Here is a 26,489-nt window from a genome sequence, read left to right on the forward strand (position 1 = left end):
TTATTTATCGGCGCCATATTTGTAATAGAAATGGCGCCAAAAGTACGCCCGCTCCGGTGTTAACGGCGCCACGTATTGAGGTTCTAAATTGATGGCCAAATGGTGGTATGGTAACCACTCACCATTGCTAGGATCTGGTGTAGGTGAACTGTGGAAAAAAAGAAGTTTTTCAAGGCACGATCTCAACTATACACGGCTTTACTTTTAAATAATGTAATAGGTAATAAGAACCGAGTTGGCCCAGTGGTTAGAACGCGTGCATCTTAACCGATGATTTCGGGTTCAAACCCAGGCAGCCACCACTGAATTTTCATGTGCTTAATTTGTGTTTATAATTCATCACGTGCTCGGCGGTGAAGGAAAACATCGTGAGGAAACCTGCATGTATCTAATTTCAACGAAATTCTGCTCCAAAACCTTCTCATCAAAGGGAGAGGAGGTCTTTAGCCCAGCTGTGGGAAAATTTACAGGCTGCTAATGCTAATATGTAAAGTCTGGTCATGTCTATTCAACCACAATGGCCTCTTCACACTAAATTGTCGGCGTACTTTAATAAATATTTGGTTTTTTTTTTGTGTTTTTATTCTTTCATTTGTCATCTTACGCACACTAAGACATACTATAAACACAATTGTGCGCCGGTGGGCTATAATCTTTTAATAAATTATAAAATTATCTTAAGAGGTTTAGGTCTTTCTTGGTAAGTGAGCAGATCTATATTTTTTTTAGGGGCGATTATATATACAATGCTGTCTTCTTTTTTCAAATGTCAAATACATGACCACAGAGACAGACAGAGAGAGAGAGATAGAGAGAGAGAGAGAGAGAGAGATAGAGAGAAAGAGAGAGAGAGAATTACTGCTTAAGTAAACAGTCGCTAAGCAACATCCATAATTTAAGGTTGATAGTGTTTAATGTCACGACCTATATAACAGCATTGGGAACCAGCTAAACACTCTGAAGAGCGAACCACGCTGTTCCAATACAAATTGGGACTCAAACACACAGAACTTCATACGATACATGTATGTGTAGGAAACCATCGTAAAAGATGGTTTCCTTCACCACAGAGCACGAGACGATTGTATATCAAATTAAGGACATGAAAATTAAATGGTGCTTGTTAAGAAGCACGTGTTTTATCCCCTGGGTTATATCCGCTTATACCCTTTTACCTTAGATATAACAAACGTATAGATTTATGAGGGTGAGGACTTAAAAAGGAATATATGAATATTATATAACTAGTAATACGCAGTGGTGGATTCAGCTGGAGGATTACTAAAGGGCTCGATTCCCTCTCAAAAGCATTTCAGTTCCTCGTGAAAAATCATAAAGTGAACTTGATAATTATTAATCTAATTAAAATCTTTATCTAAATAAATGAAATGTGTGATTAAGGGTTTACTTTGCTAAAATTCCAAGGGGGTCAAGCTCTCGGAAATGATTTCCGGGATCCGCCACTGGTAGTATGTATATTTCTCTTACCCAAACTTCGCGAAGTTCGTCCACATCATGGTCATAAATGTGACAATCCTCGCATCGTTTTCATCCATTGGTAATGGCATTCGTTCCAACTCGAAGATGTAAAACAGTTCATCTCTGTTAGCTGTTGCAGCTAAACTGCTATTCGTCAACAGTCTCCCCAGGTTTCTATTACCGACGTAACTGAATATATATTGGTATACTGGCATGCCAGAACTATTGGCGTATAGGTCAGAGAATAATGATATCGGACCGACGTACGAGAAATCAGTGTTCAAGTTTATAATGCCCCCCACTAACGCTTCGTCTGATGTTGTATTTGCGAAGAAGGTATCTTTGATAGTGTTTCGGAATTCTTCTCTTTCATCAAAAGGCACGATTAAACTTCTCTGGTCTAGAGCTGAATAATCCTCGTTCCTAATCCTATCCATTTGGCTCGTTATTGTGTAGTAATCCAGTGTACTTGTCAATCCTTCAACCGTGTTTATACCAATGATTATTGGCACAGGATTGAAACACTTGTGCTTCTTGCCAGTCGTGAGGATATTGTACGGTGAATCTGTCAGGAATGCCTCCTCATCGTCGAATATCTTCTCAACAGTTGGTAGGAATACCGACTTAGCGTTCATTTGTTTCCCAATCGCTTCTTCGACTTCTGTGATTGGGGTTTCAGTGTATATTTTCAGGAGTTCCTTCGGATTTTTAGTTTTTACTCCCAGTGATTTTGCAACTTGTCTCGCGGTCGCCAATGGTTGTGCGTCGAACGACTGAGGCGCGAAGGGCGTGCCGCTCTCCGATATTATTCTATGGAAGAGACCCTTTGTGGTATCCGTCATGGTAAGGTATATAGCTGCTAAACCTCCACTACCTTGACCAAAAACTGTCACATTATCAGGATCTCCATTAAAGTTGGCAATATTCTCATTGATCCATCTCAAAGCCGCTCTGATGTCCTTCAAGCCAGCGTTTCCGGGGGCTTCTGGTAGGTCCAAATTAAGGAACCCGTATGCGTTCAGCCTGTAGTTCAAGGTGACAACGATGACACTGTGGCTAACTAAATAATCTGCCCCGTAAAATGCGGCGGAGCCAGAACCGACTCCGAAGTCTCCACCGTGGATGAACACCATGACCGGGAAGGTTGCATTGATAAATGATGGAGCATATATGTTCAAAACGAGGCAGTCCTCAGTGTCACTGGGAGCGGCTAAGGGGTCATGAGTTGGGAATTGGGGACAGATGACGTTCGGATTATTCGCTTTATATATACCTGAGAATTTCGGTGGTGGGGAGGGGGCCTGAAAATAATAATAAAAAATTAACCATTACCATTAGAAAAAGATCTTAATTGAGACCATTGTCCTATTTAACCTCTTACCAGTTTTCTATTTTTTACATATAAAATATTGAACTCTTCAAACAAATATAAACAACAATCATTACAATTACGGGTAAACGGGTGCTCAACCAGGAGAAGCCTGTGCTTTACCAAAAAAAAAAAAACAATCTAATCAATCTGAATAATATCACTTGGTAAAAATAATCTCAGCTTTGTGCAAGCCCATCCCACTTAACAGATATTATAAGCCAAGCCGCAATACTTATATTGTTTGTAGAGTGAGAAAGCCAGTGTAACTACAAGCACAAGAGACGTAACATCTCAGTTCCCGAGGTTGGTGGCGCATTTGCGATGTAGGAATATTAAATTTAAGGTTAAATCAGGACGAACATTTTTTTTTTTAATCGAAGAATGAAAAACTCGTCATAAAATAATAAGTAAAAAATGTATAATTGGTGTTAACATGAGGGTTAAAATTAAAATAATAAATATCTTATTTATTTTATTTTGATTAATTAATGAGGAAAAGTTTACGAATAGTTAATAAATTTCCGTCAACTTAAGAAAACTTCTACTTGGCCAGGCTTGGAAATTTAGCTTAGGTCTCGAGATATACAGCCTTATAAGTCAGATCAATATAGCAAAAAAAAATATCTACTTACTCGAAACTTATTTGGGACGCCATATCTAATACCAAGATATTCATAATAGAATCCATTATTTGTTAAATATCCTTCAACTTTTCCTTGTTTTGTATTCACAATTTTTGTATTTTCGAACGAAACGGTTACGCCGATAATGGCGGCAAAAGTAATAAATGTACTTATTGTACCCATCCCTTGAGTATAACTCAAAAATATGAATTAATTAAAAATAAAGAACGCTTATATAATGAAAATTAACAAATTTTTCAATTACGGTCGATAAAAATATTTAAATTTTATTTTCAACCTTATTGCTATGTTTTTAAGAATTATACTTTTTTTTAACTGTCATTGATTCGTTTTAAACCTATTATGTAAAGAAAGTACGTGATGTTTACCTTATCTGATGGCTAAAGATCTTTGATTACTTTTAAACAAAAGAATATTAAGTAATTGTTTTATGCAATGTATTAGTCAATTGTAAGTGATACAAACGGCTTGTAATTCATTATTTTATCAATTCCAGTTCCTTTTATAAATTTTGCAATATTTCGGAAGATAGGAATATTATAATATTTTTTATATATTAGATATCGTTTAAAAATGATGAAATAAATACACAAATATTTTTGTGAACATGGATGTATTTTAATTGATAAATTTTGTACTATTTTGATTAATACTCGAAAACTAAAAAAAGTTCAATCAATATATGAAATCAATACAAATTATACTTCTTGTGAAATAAGTATATATATGACATACTTGTAATGATGCTCTACCCATTTTTAATTATTGTATTTATTTATATAATTATGTAAATAATAATAAATTTAAACATACAACATTTAAAACAAAAGTGAAAGTAGACTTATTTCTGAACGCACTTTGCCAAACTTAAATTTTTTGACGTTTCTCAAATAATTTCTCTAAGTTGTTTTATTTTTCATAAGATATAATAACCACTTATGTTTTTATTAATAATCGATATTTTAAAACAGAATCAACAATACAAATAACTTAAGAGTTAAGTTTACAAGTCGATTTATAACTTGCCTACGTGTTTACAATCAGCAACGATAAACACGAACGCAGAAGGTTTTTAATATTACCATCAGAAGACTAAAAAGGCTCAGTGATGAATAAAAAACCGGTCAGAACCGGTCCGAGGATTCGGATAACGAGACCAGCTAATAGAAAGAAGGAAGAACCACAAAAACAGGACGATAGGAGCTACATTTACAGCTGTCAATATTGTCGTTTAAAATTCACACAGAACAGTCATTTCTGTCGCCACATGACGTCCAACCACCAGGCTCAGCAGCGTGAAGCAACGTTCGAGTGTAACGATTGTCAGATCGTCTTCAACAGAAAGAGTAATTTGGATCTCCACTGCCAGACTCAACATCAACGAAAAAGTAAGTCGAAGTGCGAATCGTGCGCTATAACATTCAAATCGCGCTATTGTTTACGTCGACACATGAAACTGAAGCAGATTTTAGCAGAGAATTCGTGTTTAAAGTGTCAAAAGAAGTACACAAGTAAGGATGATTTATTAAAACATATAAGCAACAAGCACATGAATAAAAATGCCACATTCGAGTGTGATCACTGCTCTCTAAAGTTCAAAGCAAAACAATCCCTCTTGACTCATTTAAACCGCATACATAAGAGATTATGATTATTATAGTAATTTTTTTTCTATTTATAATTAGAATTTAATGTTTTATTTATAATTTAACACACTAGGGTATTTGATTTTATTATTTTCATTCATAATACTGTTGTTTGTATTACCTTTGTCCATATATTACAAATAAGAAAAAAAAACAATTATCCAAAGAGTAAGAATACATAGAAATTATTTAGAAGTATAACTGTTATTTAAAATGTCAATGAATTTGTATCGTGGTTCACTTAAAAGATCTTTAATGGTTGGGTTCTTACTTTTTTATCAAATTGTGATTATTTAGGGAACAAACTCGTAACGTATCTAGTCCTGGTAACAATAAGGGTTTATATACAACTTTCATATTGAAGAACAAACATAAAATAGAAAAATCTTGTTCTTTCTATCTAGAAGTTGAAATTTTCTGCTCTACGATAATACTTTGTTTCTTACTATGTAGAGACAATAATTTAAAATAAATTCTAGACTAATATTACAACGATAATTTACAGAAGCTCGTCATGTTACCAATAATAATCAAAATCTTTATTAATAAATGGGGAGACATTGTATATATGTAATGTCTAAAAACAACTATATTTATATTAAAGTCTCATCCAATGACAAGAGGATGGAAGTTAAATAAACAACATTTGACATAGAATTGATGCAATATCATTGGTTTAATAATTACAGCTTTAATAATCGGTGATATTTAGATTTGGTTTTGTGAAAAATAGCTCTTTGGACGTAGACAAAACTGTTTTTGGAAGTAAAATCTGTGTATAAATAGGTGTTGTATTATAAATGAAGATATATTAAGCGGGAACTGTTAGTTGTGTGCAATATAGCTGGATTATTTGCAAATCGCATGAAATACGTAAATCAAAGTTTTGTATATCTTTATTACTTCTTCAGTTGGAACGGACTATATGTTAAACTTATACTAGAACATGCAGCGCTTATCGGAAGAGGTTTTAGTATACAATATCATGAGAAAACTAGCTGTCTTCACAATTTCCATGCATTAAATTTAGTCTTTGTGTGTGACAATCATAAATTTAATGTTTTTTATAATTTGATTTATTCGTGATGAGATGGATGTCATGTATATGTAACAAATGCACTTCAAGTACGCCCCAATCTATCCTGAGTTATAAATCTTCATATAAGTCGATGATATGTTACCAGGGCATCAGAAATTTACAGAAACTCTTTGGATATTGTTTTATTTTAACTTACAAAGAGCTTTCTTAAACTGTTCTAAGCTCGCAATATGTATCAAATACCCTATGAAATTAATTTTAAACTATGTGCTATGTGAAATATTCTCAAATTAAAAATAATTTATTAATTATATAAGCAATGTCGAATTATATAGTTTTTCTATAAAATTATTTTTAGGGTAAAAACTTTGAGATAGAATTGTCCGTCTTTTAGTATTTAATATTTTAAACTTCTTAACTAAAGGCTGAAAACAAGTCAAGTCATCTTACAACTAATATCACAAATAATAATTAAAATTGTATTGTATCATGAGGTTTTGTTTCTCAGTGCGAGACTCGCTTCATAACCAAGATTTGTGTGATATGCATTCTGTGAGACTTTTTTGCTTATGACCTCCTGGTACATGAGACTCTCTATACCAAGACATGTGTAAATTGTCTCTTATGAGACCTTGCTGTTTATGAATATAATTTTAATCTAATTTATCTTGAAATTAACTGTCTTGTCTAGTGGCCTTATATGGCTGAAGCGTTCGAGGTTCTGGTTTCAAAGACCAAGTCAGCCCAATAAAAATGAATAATTTCTTAGTAGTAGTGGTAATACGAAATGTTTACACTCCAGTGCTACTGAAAAATGGTCCTGTACATTAATTCTAAGTGTCTCATTTGACGTCCTATCGATTAATGAGAGATAAGTCGGACACTTGTGAACTATAATAAAAAATGGCCACTGAAATTGGGCAGAAGAACATTTGCAATGTCCTAATTAATTAAATGATATTTATTAGAACACTATGTTTAGCTTTAAGTGCACATATATTATAAGACTTAAAAAAATATTAACATCTCTTTCTTGTGTATTGGGTGTTAAAAGATAGCAATAGCGAGAACTACCCACATTATCGTTCGCTCTTTTAAAGAGTTAAACTTAATTCAACTTAAAGTCTGCTTAAAAACTACGAGATTTTATTTAGTAGAGTGGAATTAAGAAGACGTTTTAAATCAGCTTAAGTCTTTGGGGTCATATTTATTAAGGGATATAGAGGGGGTGGGGTCAAATAGAAGTCCACTAATCTTATTTTCCAGTTGATTATACTTATGGTTGTCTCTGAATGAAATGAACTCAACCAAATTTTGGCGACTTTACGACGAAATGAGATTTCGAATTTACAAAAATTTAATAAATTCCTTATTGATTTTTTACATTATTGGAAATTTTAGAAGATTTTCAATTTGACGTGTATGAGTTTGGGATGGTTTATGACCCTTATGACCTTTCGGACTGCGCTGGTTTAAGGAGTCTACGAAACAAATCAGCCTGTGCACCCCAGCGACATTTTTTAAGTTTTTATGTGAAGCAAACTCCAGGCAAATATTTAAAATCGTTTAATTTTGGAAACAAATATACAATTATAGAAATGTTCTCAATCACATTTTACAATTCATTTGAAAGGGGTTTCTAGGCTTTTCTTAAGGTCCATTTCCCTCTTCACAAAACTTGACAGATGTCAAACTACAATGTGTGGTGGGCGATTAAATTTTAAGTTACTCAAATGTATTTTGTTTGAACGTATTTACTAACATTTTAACTTAATTAATACTTAAAGTTTACTTAAGTAAGTTAACGTTGTACTTATTGTTAGTTAAGCAATCCAATTTTTTCTCTAGACAAGCGACTCGCGGTCACTTAAAAGACATGACGGTTGATGTATACCCGTCTCTTTCTGACAACAATGATTTCTCATCACGGTAAGTTTTCACTTTCGTGTCCGAATAGAACAACAGCGTCTAGAGATTTAATGTGTGCCTTATCTGCTTTGTCGAAGCGAAACTTCTTCGACCGCTCTGAAATATCGATGCTTGCGTCTCGCAACAGAGATGGAAGATTTGAATGTACGCCAGAGCGAATGAGTACAATCTGTCAAAGAACTTTCGCTTCTTCAACGAGATTTTTTTTTTTATTACTTAAAATTTAGTTTTAAATTGTGAATATTAGTATTATTTTGGTAGTAACCTCGAATGTATTCTCAAAGTAATAATTGTGTTGAGTGAGCCAGTGTAGTGTGGACATATAAAGTGGTGCTACTGTGTATGTTGAAGACGCATTGGATGGAAACATAGATATTCTAAGTATTCTTGATATGATATGCAATAACTCCGTAACCCTCTTAATATAAAACAAAAGCCGGCGAAGTGTTCGGAACATTATAGTGAAGCAAAAAAAGCGAATTTTCGCTAGTGTGTGTATAAATTAAACTATTTGTTAATATATCAATAAATAGTAATTATAATAACAGTACGTAGTAGTACAGACGTATTAATAAAAAAAATACGTCGTTTCGCACTAATTTGTATTCGCTTTTCATTTTGTATTCGCTTTTATGGCTTCACTTTAATGTTCCGAGTGCTCCGTCTGGCTTTTATTTTATAATCAAAGCCGTAACCACTCGTGTAATTTTTCGTTCTTTTGTCGTGTGACATTCTATCTTGTTATATAAAAAGTCTAATTCTTGGGTTTATTCTCGTAGAATCGCTCCAATGTTCATATATAATAGTTTTTAAAATTAATTGTTATTGCGTAAACAATACCTAATTTCATTTTTGAAAAAAGGCAAGAAGTAAACAGCCCAAATCAATAATGTTTACGTTCTTCTTCAGTAAACGCTTTATTTTTTAATAATTTTTCTTAATTGAAAATTGAACTAGTAATAAAAACACATAAATAAAACAAGCCTTTATAAACATAATATCTTGTCTATGCTGTTAACCTTTGAGGAAAATCTTCGTCTGGAGAAATGGTTATGCTTACAAAAACAAAAAAAAAGACAAAAGGAAGTGCTTCTACCTAACAACAATAAAATTGCAAGTTTAATAAAAGCTCGTTAAAATGACATCTCTGGTTTTGACATTATCTCCTGTCAAATCATTTTGACAGATCAAGAATAATATTAGTGTTCGAGTGGGTACGTCTATTGTCTGTTAAAGTAAATGTATTTGTGACCGGTGACTCTAGAATCGTTAATTGAATTATATTAAGTGCTATATGCTTATGAATTTAGTTTTATTTATTATTTAATTAACTTAATTTATTTGTATATTTTTAAATAAAATTATTATAAATGTGTTGATGTTTTATTTACGGTTTGTTTGTCTTCAAATATGTCATTCATTCCGGTTGTGATGAAATTTGGGTGAATTTTCCGTCATGGAGGTTCCTAGCCCAAAAAAAAATACAAAAATAATCTATTAAGTCTGAACTTCAGTTAAAAACGGGACGGATAACTAATCCGTAGTAATATTATAAATTTGAAAGTAACTGTCCGTCTGTTGCTCTTTCACGTCCAAGCCACTGAACCGAATTTGATGAAATTTAGGACGAAACTATCAAGCTTAGAAGCACATATGCTACTTTTTATGCCTAACGCCTAATACGCGAGCGAAGTTGGGCGACAAATAGGTTATTATTTCATAAACATTACTGTAGATAAATAAAATGTTGTCGAGAAGTCGGATTTTCTATTAGGTTTCAGTTTCATAGTCTCGTGAAACATATTGTCCACAAATGGCTGGCTTTATAAGACAACCCTAGGGCTAGGACTTCCACAATATAATTAATAAGCAAAAACCGTCCAATCTATAAAAACATTTTTTTTTCTCTATTTTTATGTGAAAATCTTAATGCGGTTCACATAATACATCTACTTACCAAGTTTCAACAGTATAGTTCTTATATTTTCGTAAAAAAGTGGCTGTGACGTACGAACGGACAGACAGACGTGACGAATCTATAAGGGTCCGTTTTTTGCCATTGGCTACGGAACCCTAAAAACGTTTAAAATCACAAAGTACTGTTTCTAAACATAAATATTTATAATTTTTTTAAGCCTATAATTTTTTAGAGACAGTCACAACTTTCAATCTAGGCATATAAGATTTTAAATCCAGCCCTACTCTGTAGATATTGATAAGGATTACTAATGCAGAGCGTGGTATAGGTACGCAACTAAAGCACCAGCGGTACTCTTCGGCTCTTCGAAGGCGTCACAGTTGGCGCGAGATCAACATTTATCTCCATCGTTCGTTTAAAATATTTTTTGTACGTTTTAGTCTAGGGCAAAGGTGCGGTTTCTTCTACCCATTGATATATATAACGTATTGTTACGCCACGCTATATTGTTAAACATAAATATTCTATTTTTTTTTTAAGTTTACGCCGGGCCGAGTCGCATCGAGCCCAGCCAAGTCAAAGCCTATGCAACAATAGTTAGTGGAATTGTCCACCAAGCACGCCTGTGACTATTACAGACGAATCATTGTTTTCGAAACGTCATTCGCTAGTTTAAGTTTATGCAAGAGAGACTGTTGCCATGTCAACTGAAATAACAAAAAAAGAAAAACAAGGGATGTCATGATAACAACGGGTGGAACTCCGACTTTTGAATAAAGTTTAAGTTAAAAGTAAAAAAAACTAATACTGTTTAATTAGCTAATATAATGTTAGGATTTAAATATTGAACCTCTAAAAAACCAGTGTAATACATTCAGATATTAGAATATTACGTATGATACAAAATTAAAAAAAAATAATCTACAATTTCGCAAAGAGATTTGAGATGTAGAACTAAGCTGGATACCACTAGAATTGTTTTTAACTTCGAGTTACTATAAATTTTTAGTTGAATAAATATTAATAAAACACGAAAAATTTTTGCAATAGGTACTTTATTTACGAATCCACAATAATTTCAAACGTGCTTAAATAAGTTAATCATCTCATTTTTAAATTTCAATTATTTTACAAATGTACATTATTTATTTAAATTACAATTTGTACAAAAACTAGCGAAAACTATACTTATTGGTCTAAAAGTATTGTGCGGTTCAACATAATTTAAACATCTTTATCTTTTCAAGTTGATACTTGATGCGGACGAAAGGCTTTTTATTGCACTGATTAACAAACTTTAATAAAAGAAAAAACGTGGTTCACAATTCAATAGATTTTTGTTTGTCAGTTATGATGTGGGTTTGGGGTGGGAATATTAGATTTTGGTATTTAAATAGTATCATTTGACGAAGTTTTTTTTATTTAACATTGTTCTATATTCAAATACATTGTCATTAAAACCTTTTTCGATGATTTTTAATCAGGTTTGTTCAGCCAGTTGAACTGAAACGTTGCATACTGTTGGTGTAACATTACAATCTAAGACTCACATTTAATTACATTGAAAATTTCTTTAATTTAAGATTTGGCAAAAGCAAATTTTTCTTTAAGACTTTTCCGATAAAATTAAATTAATACAACATTTCAAAGTTTCATAATTACTATATACTCTTGATATCACAAAAAAAAATTATGAGACAATAATAAAGCTAAAAAATAAATAGTGCAAAAAGCTTTGTACCAAAATGGTACTGTCTTTATTCTACCTAAGAATGAAATAAAAAAAAAAAAAACTTATGTCTATATAGTTTATTGCGCAGTCCAATTAGGAATGTAGTCTGGACTAAAGGCCAATGTGAATAGGCGGAGATGAGATTCTAACTTTTATTAATAAATTAATAAAGCTCAATTGTGTTTTTTTTTAATTATTTATAGACATGATGGTGTTGGATGAATGTAAATTACCTTTTTTCTTACAGACTGTATTAAAATAGAGAGACATCCTGTCAGACAATAAAAAAAAAAATTTTTTTTAATCGCTTTTGTTATCCTGTAATTTAACAATTTTCCCATTTTGAAATTCGATCCTATGTTTTTCACGACAATGTCTCACAACATGGTCCTTTCTTTTGAACTGTTGACTGCAAACCGGACAGACAGTGTACTGATTTAGATGCAGCGTTTTGATATGACGGAGCATGTGGTCCCGTCGTTTGAACGGCTTCTTACAATACGAACATATATGCGTTTCTTGCAACAGATGAGCACTGTCGTGAGATTCGAGTTCTTCGATCGATTCGCACTGGTACGAACATTCTCGACACTGAAAACATTTTTCATCGGAATGTTTTCTTTTAACATGCTTAAATAAACTATCCCGTCGCTGAAAATCCTCTTCACATATGGGACATTTTAAACTTTTGGTGCCCGTAGAATGTAAGCTATTAATGTGCCTCTTCAAGTGATCTTGACGACGGAAGCTGGACTCGCAGTAAACACAGGGGTATTTCTTCAGCCCGTGTATTTCAGCATTATGTTGTTCGTATTCACTCGCGTCATAGAAGTTCACATGACACAGTGCACAGTAAACGAGGTTGATTTTCTTTTTCTTTCGCGTTATCAACGGTTCCGATATTGATTCATCAGAATAATGTTCCACGGCTGCCACAGGCACTAAAAGTGAATTATCGACCATGTTGGAGATAATATTACATATATTGTTGCACAATTGTTAAAAAAAACATCGCTTATTATGAAGATTAACTAGGGTGTAGCGTACAGATGAATTTCATTTGTTTTTGAGCGTTTGTTACATTCGATTTGGTTTGAATTTGTTTTAAAATTAATAATGACTTTTCTTTTTCTTTTAAATAAGATTTCTTTATTATATTTATATTCACAACCAATAAAAACATACAACAATTTCGAACTTCGCAGCTACTTCGAAATTATAGGATTCAAAATGTCAATGTTATGTTATGTTAGCATTTTTTACACTGAGTTGCCACAATATGATTTTAAAAATCTACTAAATCAAATAAAATCTATATTCATACTGAAAAAAAAAACATTGATTATTAAGAAATATTAATGGAATATGTTTTGTTCATGTATCTCTTACATATCTCAATTTGACCAGCTTGATTTCAAAATATCATGAGACCCAAAAAAGCTATCGATTTTTATGTCAATCAATTTTCAGTTGTAGCGAAAATTACGTAACGTTTTTGGTCCTAGTCTCTCTAATTTAGGAGTGCAAGATAAAAATCGATATTTCTTATAATATCGATATATGCAAGCAAATTAATATATTGCTTCAAATCGATATAATCCTCTCTTATTATGTAGAGTTAATATATTTCATCCGATACACCAAATATCGTGAGAAATTGCAATTTCCATTATTACATTTCTTTTTTATACTTATTACTTTATTTACAGTTGACGGCTTCGGTTGATCGTAAAATCGCAAAGATATTTAGAAAAAACCAATGTTAAATGTGTGTTAATACATGTGTACGTAAGAACGTGTTATATATTTACGTACGACACCATGTAGGTAGATGTCGATATTAGAGTAAAGAACGCATGCATACAATTTCTAAACGATGTTAAACATTTATTGGCACGTCGTGGGATAGAACGATTCGTATGCCGTGACGGCAAACAGTACGTAGTTACGCCGTCAGCCGTCATGCAACCACCTCCTCACCATCTATTAATAATTGATCGCCTTACTGATCTTTCAGATTTCAGTTATAACGAAGCTATGCCTAGCCTATTCAAATAGAAGTGGGAAAAAAGATAAACAACCCTTAGATTTACATATTTTATGCGATTTGCTAATAACTCAGCTATATTGTGCACTACTCAGACCTTATGATTGATATATCTTTATTTATAATACAACACTATTACACTTAACTACTTATTTCCTCTTTAATTTTACTTTCGAAATTCCGATAACAGTTTCGCGTAATAACCGATAACTAAATCCATAGTGAATATCATAGATATCATAATATCAAGCTCTCAACCAATGATATCGCGTCGATTTGTTATCAAATGTATTTGGCTTTTTTCCTGTTATGGTTGGAATAGAGCATATTTATATAAATCATCTCACTTAAAGTGCTGCCAAGAGTATTGCTACAGTTATTTCCATTTCCCGTTTAAGAAATAAATTAGGTAGACAGTATAAATAAATAATAAATATTGGACAACATCACATACATTACTCTGATCCCAATGTAAGTAGCTAAAGCACTTGTGTTATGGAAATCAGAAGTAACGACGGTACCACAAACACCCAGACCCAAGACAACGTAGAAAACTAATGAACTTTTTCTACATCGACTCGGCCGGGAATCGAACCCAGGACCTCGGAGTGGCGTACCCATGAAAACACTACTCGACCATGGAGGTCGTCGTAGTATGAACAAATAGTTCCAAAAATACTTTTAAAACGATAATCTGAGCGATTCCATTTACGGCAAACAATTTCACCAGGTCACGGCTAATACGTTATGGGGTTACATTAGGCGCTAATATATCATTTTTTACTCATATATCGGTTTGCCGGCAAAATAAATTAAAGAAACAAAGTTCCAACTTCTTTTTTATTTATTTATTATATTAGGATACACAAATATATCCCTTATCTCGCGTTTTACGGGTTGATCGTCAGGTGCTAACACCTTTATGGCTTTTTTTATAGCATAAATGGGCATCAAATTCGGTTTAGTTTGGCCGTGACAGCACAACAGAAAGAGCTACGCCTTTATAATATTAGTATATTTTAACGTATTTAATTTCTATATTATCGTAATACTGGCTGTGCCTGTGACTTTGTGCGCCTTTGAACAAAAAAAATATTGTTGTAGCCTAAGTTACTCCTTATTACATCAGCTATCTGACAGTGAAAGTCCCATCAAAATCGGTCCAGCCGTTCCAGAGATGAGCCGGAATAGAGACAATCGGACAGACAAAGATTGAATAAAATGTTATTTTGGTATATGTACGTGTATACATACAAAGCGATTATTTTATATTACAAACAGACACTCCAATTTTATTATATTTATATATAGATTATGTTATTTAAGTAATATTATGTATATGTAGGAATAGATAAATACATCCAGTCTGATCTAAATTTCTTAACGACCTAAACCAAAGTTTGTTAAGGAAATATTGCAAGTTGCATTCTTTTCTTTTAGAGGGACTTAGTAAAGGGCCAATGTCAGATGCCTCGGTTCTTATCGGCAGCTTTTATAAATATATGTTTTTGTTTTCATTAATGATTCAAGTAATAATTCGGCCATACACCACAGATTATATTTCTAAAATTAAGCATTACCCCTTTTTTCTTCCTTTATACATACCATAAATAAACTAATATTTATAGTCTATGATATATATATTTTTCTATAATGTTCAAAATTAAATATAATTATTATTACTTATATAATCAATGGGTTATAAAATAAAACAAAGATATAAAGATTTAATATTGGACTAATATTTAGTAAAATACCATATTATAATAATAAAATTCATATAAAAATCCAAGTGTTTCAGTTTTAAATAATACCTACGGCTCGATGGAGATAAATTGATCAAGTCGCCCTGAGTTGACAAATCTTACATTTAAATAACACGAAGATAAATTTGATATTATTATGGAATTTAATTATAAGTATATTCGTAAAATTTTTACTTACTGCTAGCTGTCATTACATGCAATATTCGTGAATTTAGTTTAAGTCAATAAATGACAAATTGGCTCTAAAATGTAGTACCGTGGATATCTAAAAAAAAAAAAAACAAAATGTCAGCACAAGGCATATCACTCAAAGTCTCTCCATCCAGCCAATCATACATCTAAAATACTATTTAATCAAACGACAACGAAAAAATAAAATAAAAAAAATACACTCTTAAGAAAAAAAAAAAAAAAAACAAACTACAGTGCTACTGCGATCATTTAAGATTCCACATAAATATAAATATATAAAAAACGGTATTGCATTCTCACTTTACGTAGAAATTTTCAAATTATACAATAAATTTCAAGTAAAGCTCCAATAGAAATTCAAAATCTACGTTTTACAATTTTTTACAATTTTCACTATTATATTACAATACATATGTTCCTTAAGCTGCGTCCCCACAAGCAAAACGTTGACAACTTCTGTGTTACCAACGCTTGTAACAACAGATTCTAGAATTAACAGAAAAATTGTTACAGTGTAACAATAATTGTTAGTAGATGTTGCAAACACAAAAATCGCCAACAATTTCAGTGGAAACGCACCATTTAACAGCCAATGTGCAATTTTATCGGCAAAAGCTTATACTAGTAGCGTTTTAAAAATACTTTATTAAAACTATGAAATACTGAAAAAAATATTAAGGCTAAATAACAACACTATACTATGCGACAATTAATCGATTTTATAAAAATTATACAAAAAAAATATAGTAAAAAAGAAATAAATAGGTAAACGTCAAAAATACATCCAAACAAGCGGGAAAATTGATCTACTTCTAAAAGCCATTTTCACCGGAAATAGGAATTGCAGGGACCGACCCTGCTGTCTTTTTGGTAAAATCTTCTTTGGTCAAAGAAAAAGAAAACACAAAGCAATTGGATGTACTTAAAATATCAGTGACAACACAATGCTCATGGACATTTAACAAATTAATTTAATGATCAACTAAATTTTGACTAAATTCCAGCGACAACAATTTAAAACGGTCCCGTTATCGTTTATCGGGTGTTTAGAACTCATCTCTCGCTGTCAGTAATGATTTGTAATTCGATGGACAAAGATAGCCATAAAGCCACGTTCAATAATATTTCATAGCTCGGACGCAACAGTTAATTATTTCCATCAGTAACCGTTGCACTTTAATTCCATTTAAAATTATACTCTGATCGCGCCTAATAAAGTTTCATTGGATCTATTCAATTTCTCTTAAGTCTGAACACAGCTTAACATTGGAATTTAGTTAACATTTAGCCAATAACTAAAGTGTCACAAACGAGTCACGTGACGCGTGTAAAGTAACAGTCGATTGCACTATCCCACAAAGCAAACTACAAGATGAAAACTCAGGAAGAAAGTTTCAAATTCATTTTAATATTTTCACAATAGTCTAAAATCAAATCGCATGTCAAACAAACGGGTCGTTCATTTACAAAAAGCTCAAATTATCTCGCGTCAAAAATATCAAAGACAAAAAAAAGTCATACAAATACGTGGAGAATGATAACAGGAAACCGTTCGGCCCTTTCACTTCGTATTCCAAACTAAGCTTCGAAAAATAGTTAATAGCTGCAAAGTGAGAGGACCGAGACACGTGGAACAAATTCATTAATCATAGCAAAACAATTTTTCACCTAGACTGATACATTTTAAAATTATTTATCTAAGCTTCAACTGTGACTTTTCGTGCAACACACGAGATGATTTAAATTACGCTACGGTCACATCTCCGAACACAACACCGGTAGTGCGACCGTGGCGTAACGTCATAAAATTTTCTTCGAAGAAACTAGTTCATTTTCACTAATGGAGACGAAAAGCCACTCACAGCGTGACATCATCAACAAAATTGATTGTAGGTATATAACAATAGAAATAACGGTCTATAAAAATATATAAGTCTAATTTGAAATTATAGTGAGCCGACTCCCGATACAAAGCACTTTGAAACCTAACTACAGTAACACCTCGATGTTGCACAATACGCTGTACCGACGACTATCAGATTACTCATTTAATAATGTCGGATACACACAGGCGATACAGCCCAAGTGGGTGCCTTAAGACAACTCACTGGATGGGCGTAGGTCTGGGTACAACTTATCATTAACTAGTTTGAAACACATTCTCCATTGAAGTGAAGAATTAATTGTTGAAACGAGTCGTGTAAAACCGTGGCATCACTGCAAACATTTCACTAAAATTTAATATATTTACGAATATAAAATTAGGCTGAAAATTAGCATAAAATTTGTCTATGATTCACGTTTTAAGGAGTCGGTTTATTTATAAAAATTTATTAAAAAAATATCATTTTATGCACCATCCCGGCCTGTAATGAACATCTTGATAAAAACCGTGACTAAATACAAAAAATACATCGAGACGCAAACGACACGACAGTGCGGGATGTATCGTCCAAGCGATACCGACCTGTAACGCGAAGGGAGTAGGTACTAAATCTGTCATTATAATATTAATCAACTAGATAAGTTAATAATGAATTGCTCTACTGTAATTCATCTATCACACGATATTGTTTTATAATTTCACTAAAATATCTAATATTACGACGAAATTTACAAGGTACGTCTTCGGGCGTACGTTGACAAAAAAATTTACTAACCTCGGTCCGGTACCGACGGCATAAAACATCATTTATCATCAAGGGACATTGTCGACCGCGCCCGCCGTGTACACGAGTACGCCGGAGCCGCTGCTCGGACACACCACACGGAGCGAGACGAGGGGGACGAAACGTCGATTTGTCAACAACAACAATTATACAAAGTTAGCTAAGATCTCAAAATAGTGTCAAAAATGTAAGACAAAACACCTCGATGCCCCCCGTACGGCGAACCTCATGTGATATGCAATAAAATTACTATCTAAAAAACGGAAAAATTAGCATTGAAATAGCTACTATCAATAGAAAAACAGACAACATACAACAAGAACAAACGGCCCAATCGACCATAAACAAGAAATCAAGTTAAACAACCTACAAACTAACGAACTGAAAACTCTTTTAAAACTCAAAACGACCCGCGGCATCAAACTACATATACTCCAAACTAAAACTAAGCAAATCCAAGTGTACAAATTAAACGACAGTCAAAACGAGCGCGGGTCGATCCGCAAACAAAATAAAATCATATTCAAGCAAAAACCATCAACAATAAGTTCAATCGAAAAGTTTGGTAGAAATCGAAACTTCTTCCAACTGTCAAATCCTTCTAAAACCTTCTCTACACGCGATCTAAGCTACGTTCAGACGCCACGACTCTTTCTAGCGATCAGTTAATATAAACGCATAATATCGGCCACATAGTGCAAGCTCTGCTTTGAATCTCGCCGGCATCACAACGTAGAAAAGCCCTAAGACTATGGCGACTGCGCCATTTTCGACAAGCTTTTAGGTACAGTGCAAAAAACAACCATTCGCAACAGACCACATATCCCAGACAACACAAAACCAATGGGTTTATTTTTCTAACACCAATTATTTTAGCAACCAGGCACAACCCACCGGCGCCTTCGTTGAGGTACCACAACCTCAGAGGTCACGTAGGCCACCTGGTTAACTATCTACGTTGCGCGTAAAGTAAAAAACACTTTCGAATTTCACATTAAGTCGTTTTTTATAAAAATACAAAAATACAAAATGGGACAGTGCGACCACACAACAACCACGCTTCCGTACCAATCTTCACTAAGGAGGGCTAGGGGGCACGTTTAAACAACTTTATACTTTTCATTAAAAAATATTGAGCAATCTCATACAAAAGGAATCAACCTAACAATCGAAAATGCACACACATCGAGCCAACGGCGAACCGAAACGAAAGTGTTGTCACGAAACAAAGGAAACGGAAAACTGACAAAATGCAACCGGAACGGCTAAACTGTAAGTATATTAGCATGAGAGGGATAGCAGATATCGAGTGCCGTGAGAGAGAGAAAGATAGATAGATAGAGATAGAGTGAGAAGAAACATCTCGGGGCGTACATAGCGTGTATCAAAAATCACCTAATTCTTCTAAGTATATATTAAAGAGGAAACCGCGATACGCTATTCTGAAACTATTTTTATTTATTTATCATTACACTAAGAGCTTTCGCACGTGTGTGCATTTTTAAACTCTGAAAACGCATCGCGACACTCACCAGAACACACTTCAAATATATATGTATCATCCTAAGAAAAAAATATACATATTATAATTACTCTACATAATAGTGTTATATAGTTGAATGTCATAATAATAATATACATGGGAACCAGTAGTGTCGCGACGCTTGTCTATGGCAAATAATTTCCACTAAAATGCTCTATTAATTACAATTTGTCTACTTAATTACAAAGTTTAGACCGTCCGTTGTAACAGGCGAACGGCTAAGCGGTTTAAAAAATATACTTCGATTAATCGGGGACATTGAAAACGCACACGATACCAAAACGATAACGAATCAAAAACAAACCGAGTCAAAGATCGGTCGGAAATATATAAATACGATCGATCGATCGATCGGCAATACGATCGCAATTATAATTAAGCTATCAAATCAAGCACGGGAGGGGTACGTTCAACCATGCGCCGCACGAAGGCACTTCGCCTCAACATCTACCGAAAAATACACGACACGAAAAAACGTCTACAAAAATCATGAATAAACTCATCAAAAAATTCGCGCTAGTCTTTTAACTACAGTCTCAGAGTCCGTGGTCGGTCGGGATACGACGTCTGTATCCGAAGGAAAATTAAGTACATACCCAAGCTTCATCGCTCATGTCTCGCCAAATATCGAATGACTCAGCGTCGAATTTTACATAACCTTACCAATTTCAAAATCGATCAAACTTTAACACAATTGTGTTCGGTGCGCACCCACAATACTTTCGCTAGAAACGCGTTACGCAAACACCGTCACTAGACGATACTAATCGAGACGACAAATTGATGTTATTTCATTAATTGGAACAATTATTTACACTAGACTTTTGGTTATATATAATCTTATAGGTAACTACTCTAACAACTATTGCACTACCCCGGCGGATCCAAAAAATATATATATTATATTTTTAATACTAAAAAAATATAAGAATCAACTCGCGAGGAGCCTACAGCCAAGATTGGTAACGTATTTTTTTTTTTAACTTTGTACTAAAAAACCCAGTCTATACCGCCTCCCGGGAAAGTCGTCACTAGTTCAGGAACAAAACCATCTTCAAATAAATCTGCAACAAAGCTACAATAAAATCCTCTCCAAACTCGCTTAACACGATTCGAACGATTCAATAATCGATACTCAACGATTGTTACATAATCGTTCGAAAACAAAATCAATAATCGAACGATCGATGACTCTAAATTAATAATAAACGACGTGATAAATGAATCGAATATTCTATATATCGCAACAATATCCAAGTTAAATAATAATAAAAATAAAAACAAAAAAGTGGGGAAAACGGGAAATTCACTCTAGCTACACAGGTACAATTATGTTTTTTTTTTTTTTTCGAAAAAATGTGAATCCACTTAAGTCTTACATTAATATCTTACGATAAATGAGCGTCCGCACCCGCGACAAAACCCCGCGACAGTACCGCGACAATTTTGTCGAGATGCGCCACTAAGACGTTACAGAGCTTATCCACAAACGACAAACTGACAACTAGCTAAGTTTTTTTGAATACACATTTTACTTAAATCGAAGTCCTTATTAAATTTCTCATCACACGAAACCTACCATTGTGGTAGAGTTTTAGAAAACTGGCAACACAGTTACAAATTTCAACGCGTCCAACAAGAAATCCAACAAGCAAATTGTACTTGAATTCTATATATTTCGCTTAACATTAATTGGATAATGTTGCCTTTTATTATTATTATTTTTTTTTATTTAATTTCCAACAATCGATATTTTTACGTCATATCCGGAGGCGATACAGCGACGCCGACATTTCGCGACATTTTCACGCAGGTACTAAAAGCCGTGGATTTTTATTTTTATTATTCTAGAAAGTGAACTGTCAAAATACCGATTAAAAAAACAAAAATGTCACAAAATGTCGCATCGTGAATATAAACGCACCAAGTATTGTATTCTAAGTGTCTCGACGAGAACGCTAACATTTTTTTCTACTTCTCGCATCCAAAGCCAGTGTTGCTAGATTCGAATCAAATTTTGCTCAAAAATTCAATTCAACTTTTAGGGGAGATGGTCTAATTTTTCTATTAAGTTTCGTATTCAGTGCCAGGGGGTATCCATTCCAAATATCTTCGCAACCAGTCCGTTCCACGTCGTCGCCACTCCCATCCCCTAACATAAGCTGTGATGTATAATTTCCTACTCACCAACAAACACTACCCACTATTTCTATTCAATTCAAACTAATTCCTATTTAATTCCCAATATTGCTTAATTCTTCACATCAATATCGAAAAACATCTTGGAGCCACTTCTCAATCCTTCCAACATTTACTTGCTCCTCCCCCCCCCCAATATTCCTTTAAATCGTTTCAGATCATTCTTCACCCTCCCCCGGCACTATCCACACTCCCGCCACCCACCTCCCCTCTATCTCGCGAGCTAACACCAGCGGAAGGGCACGGCCCGCGGGCGGTCAGCTCCCTCCTTAACCAGAGGCTTGTGGAACTCACGGCCCGGCCTGGAGTGTATGGTGGCCCAGCAGTGCTCGCAGTAGTACTGGAAACCAAACAATAAATACTTTAATAAAATAAATCACTCATTTTTAAGAGTCATGTTGCTTCTTGCCAAAAAATGATTCTAGGTCAATGGGAAGCATCTTTTAGGTTGTGATTGCCTTTAAGAATGTATGGAAACATAAACGACCATATCTTTTAATTGTGGAGCTCCTAGAGACCGCAGAGCTCAGTGTTTGGTATTAATTTCAATTTTATACCACTACGCGTTCCTGAGAAAAGGGGTAGCGACGGGCATACAGACAGACGACGAAGTGATCTTATAAAGGTTCCTTTTTCCTTTATATATAGGTAAAACGAAACCCTAAGAAGTCATAATTTCGATATTTTCACCGCCATATTTTTGCTTCCAGTGTTATGTTACGAAGTAACCCACGAGTGCACCTAGCTAAGGGCCGCGCCGAGCGGGTGAGCGGCCGCTTACCTGCAGACAGGTGACGTTGGCGCAGAAGAAGGGCGCGAACTTGGAGCCGCACCGCGCGCCCGCGCACTCGTCGCACATCTGGTCGTCCAGCACGTACGGCTTCACCTAAGGGTTGAGATATTCAGAGAAAAGCCATAAATCGAATCTAATATATTTCATTTAAGGAAACTTTACAATAAAGCATTTCTGAATACTCCTATATTTCAACTCTATTACTGTTTTGGAATGCCGCTTCCACCGAGAAGAAACGGCAAGAGACTCGGATAGTTGCTGTTTTAAATAACCAGATTGACAATGATGTTAGTATTAAAAATTATTGTACAATCAGCCATGTGATTTAACCCTAGGGTTTTTTTTCAAAAAAAGTATTCTTTTACTGAATATTAAAACCTATTTAGTCCTAATAGAGAGGGCACCTGTGTCAACTCACACACAACGCGCAACATCTCCAATGCAAGAACATTCGAGTTGTTTAAGTCACACGGAATCCTCACCTCGACTCGCTTGTCAATGTCCCCGTGCTGCAGCTGAACGAAGCGAGCAGAGATGGCCGCTATGTACGACTGCTGGTTGGAGAACGCTACACGACCGGCTCCCTGAAAACGACGGCAAACTTTTGTTTTTGATGGCATTTTTTGTGGACAAAACATATATTACAGAAAATGCTTGGTGGTCGGGTTCTATAAAAGTCTGAGTAGGTACCACCCACTCAACGCATATTCTACGGCCAAACAGCATACATAATATTGCCGTAACTACAGGTACAAGGGACAAGTCTAAGACGGTGGTGAACACTTGCCGTCCACCTACCCACATATATCTTTAAAAAAACACCACTGCGTATTGGGGCAGAAGCGTTTAGCTCTCCCCACCAGTTCCTCTTCACGCATATAGAGCTGAAAAGTCATTTCAACCTCACCTTTGGATACTTCAGCTCAGGATCGGTATCGATGCCAGCGTAGCAGACGCCGCCGTACAGCCGGTCCATGATCATAGCGAGCTCCACTGAAATGGTCAAAATTATCTCTGAAGTCAACAGCGAAACAACCAAATTTATAGGTATGTTATGTCTGTAAAGGCTTCGCCCAAAATTTCGCCATGTGCTATCTGCGGTTGTGGATGCTACACAGACAACACAGATTCTACCGAGGAAAACCGGTAAGAAGCTCAGTATCTACTCTTTTGTACGTAAATTAACAGCCTGTTATTTTCCCATTGCTGGGCTACTACACCACGTTGCTCCGGTTTGTTAGATTAACATGTGGCAGAATTTCGTTATGAAATTAGACAAATGCAGGTTTCCTCACAAAGTTTTCCTTCGCCGAGCACGATATGAATTATAAAAACATATCAAGGACATGGATATTCAGTTGTGCTTGCCTGTTTTTTAACCCACAATAATTGGCTAAGATGAACGGGTTCCAACCAGTGGGCCATTTCGGGTCTTTTGTTCGTGTACAACTAAATTTTTATTTGTTACGGGTTAACTCACCAGCCTTCAGCGGACGAGGAACACCACCAACGAACACAGTCTTCCTCGGATCCAAAGGCATGCTCGCGTCCAGTACGAAGTCAGCGTCGGCCAGCCTCCAGGGCCTGATCTGCACCGGCTTGTCCCGGATCGTTGGCGACGACACGCACAGGTATAGCTTGTCGTCATCTGTGATGCAGGCCTCCATGAGCGCCGCTACTGAACTCTCGTCCTGAAATTCAAATAGATATCTAAATGTTCAAAATGTGAACGACTGTCTGCTATTTTTTTATTTATTTATATTTGAAATAGGTAGTTCTATCTATCTTTTAATCATTTGTGTAGAGAAATATAAATGAGACGCTCTTTTGTAATGCTTAAGTAAAAAACATACTAAGCCATTATCCATAAAACTTATACTCAGAGATGCAACGCGTTTTAGAGAATATCATTATAAAAGCTCACCCGCTTTAAATGTATAGTCTGTTCCAATCGAATAGATTAAAAATAAACCTTCGACTTACGAATTTCAAGCGATTTGCTAATAGCTTCAGCTCATATTGTGCACTACAAACAGTTCTCAATTAATATATCTCTATTTATAATACAACACGAATTCACTCAACTACTTACATCCACTTTAAGTTTACTTCCAAAGTTCCAATAACGGTGTTAACCGTTATTGGAACTTTGGAAGTACGTCCAAATCGTGACATTTTCGCGAATCCATAATGAGTTTCAGATCATCATCTCGACCAATTAAATCGCGTCATTACGACGTCAAATGTTTTTTAATTTTGGGTTTTGTAATCTTGCAATCGGAGCAGATTACAGGCAGTTGATGAGACAAGATGAATCTTATAATTCAATAAATGCACAACTTTCTCCTTCTCGTAATACTTCTGGAAAAATGCAAGCAAAGTCAACGTATAAGCACAATTGGCAGACTCACTTGGAACAGCAGAAATGCGTATCCCTTGGGCGGAAAATAACTCTTGCTCTCGGCTTTATGGGGCCAGTCGACGACCAGCGGCCCGAAACGTCGGAACGACGACGTGATCTCATCTGGAAAGAAAATTATACAATTAGAACGGAAAACATCGAAACAGCTCAGACGACGTTTATCCAACGCAATGGCACAGAAACCCGTCTCAGAGATCTTCTACACTACGAGTATATTTACTGCTATTTGGTGCAGCACCGATCAGCCCCGTCTTAAGCACTACTAGCGCCCGGGTGCAAGCAGTATTCTGGCGATTTCCCCTTCCCCCCAATAAAGGTTTTTAAGACACTTTTGGGGAGGCTCACCGATGGTCTATGACCATCATCGGTGAGCCGCCTCTAGGGTGCCACGCCCAGATATTTTGCACCCTCTGCAGTCCGGATTAAGACGTATCGAGACTGGCGGTGCGAGTTTCTCTGTTGGTAAGGGTGTCACAAAATATTAGTACAGTGTAAATTTCTCCTAGCGCTACATTGTTTAAACTAATTAGAAATTACTTGACAGACTCTTTATTGAAGCAACACGGGCTTTGAATTCAATTCCTCGAAATCTACTAATCTTGATAATTCTATTAAAGTACAAAATTGCAAAAATAATATTCGTGCAAACCGGCGTCCACTTCCTCGCCATTTATTTCTGAACATGTCTTAGAGAACTGTTTTAGAAATTAATTTGCCATGAAAAGCAGTTGTATTCGTTGATACAAGAACAAGGATCATTCACATTACTACTCGTTATTCGTAACCTTCACATCCGTAAGTACCGTAAGGACAATAGTGGCTATTCGACTATTATTCTAATAATAATTCCATTGAAACCAGACGCTTGACGTCGGACGGCACAATTTGATAAATATCGGTCTGGGAAATGTCCAATGATTAGGATATATTAATACTAGCGACTAGCCTCGGCTTCGCACTGGTGCAATTTTTTGACATTAGACAATACAAACCAATACCTCCCTGCATTTTCAATCTGTAATTACTTCAAAAATATTCATTTAAATTACAAGCTGTAAAGTGCCATATTGAGGTTTATTAAATGCACAATGTATTTAAG

The 26,489-nt window shown here is 34.8% G+C and overlaps 3 protein-coding genes across 4 annotated transcripts in view; 1 reads left to right on the plus strand and 2 right to left on the minus strand.

The window, feature by feature from the left end:
• On the minus strand, nucleotides 1-3,689 carry LOC125075382 (juvenile hormone esterase-like). Its single transcript, XM_047687124.1, has 3 exons — nucleotides 3,484-3,689; nucleotides 1,489-2,780; nucleotides 1-148 (listed from the first exon to the last, which is right to left on the minus strand). Exons 1-3 carry the CDS (start codon nucleotides 3,655-3,657, stop codon nucleotides 1-3), a joined length of 1,614 nt encoding a protein of 537 aa, XP_047543080.1. The 5' UTR covers nucleotides 3,658-3,689.
• A 661-nt stretch (nucleotides 3,690-4,350) lies between these two features.
• Nucleotides 4,351-9,018, plus strand: LOC125075318 (PR domain zinc finger protein 5-like). The gene has a single exon (XM_047687044.1). The coding sequence runs from the start codon at nucleotides 4,604-4,606 to the stop codon at nucleotides 5,144-5,146; it is 543 nt and encodes a 180-aa protein (XP_047543000.1). The 5' UTR covers nucleotides 4,351-4,603; the 3' UTR covers nucleotides 5,147-9,018.
• Nucleotides 9,019-17,152: 8,134 nt separating this feature from the next.
• The window catches only part of LOC125075343 (translational regulator orb2), an 84,328-nt gene continuing 74,991 nt past the window's right edge, over nucleotides 17,153-26,489 (minus strand). For both annotated transcript variants that reach the window (XM_047687069.1, XM_047687070.1), the window contains 6 exons: nucleotides 25,380-25,492; nucleotides 24,449-24,659; nucleotides 23,876-23,961; nucleotides 23,451-23,552; nucleotides 22,957-23,061; nucleotides 17,153-22,515 (listed from right to left, as the gene is read on the minus strand). In XM_047687069.1, the coding sequence (XP_047543025.1) occupies nucleotides 22,399-22,515; nucleotides 22,957-23,061; nucleotides 23,451-23,552; nucleotides 23,876-23,961; nucleotides 24,449-24,659; nucleotides 25,380-25,492 (734 nt within the window). In that variant the 3' untranslated portion in view covers nucleotides 17,153-22,398. The remainder of the gene's footprint in view (nucleotides 22,516-22,956; nucleotides 23,062-23,450; nucleotides 23,553-23,875; nucleotides 23,962-24,448; nucleotides 24,660-25,379; nucleotides 25,493-26,489) is intronic.

This window comes from Vanessa atalanta, chromosome 30 (genome assembly GCF_905147765.1).
Source record: "Vanessa atalanta chromosome 30, ilVanAtal1.2, whole genome shotgun sequence".
Taxonomy (NCBI): domain Eukaryota; kingdom Metazoa; phylum Arthropoda; class Insecta; order Lepidoptera; family Nymphalidae; genus Vanessa; species Vanessa atalanta.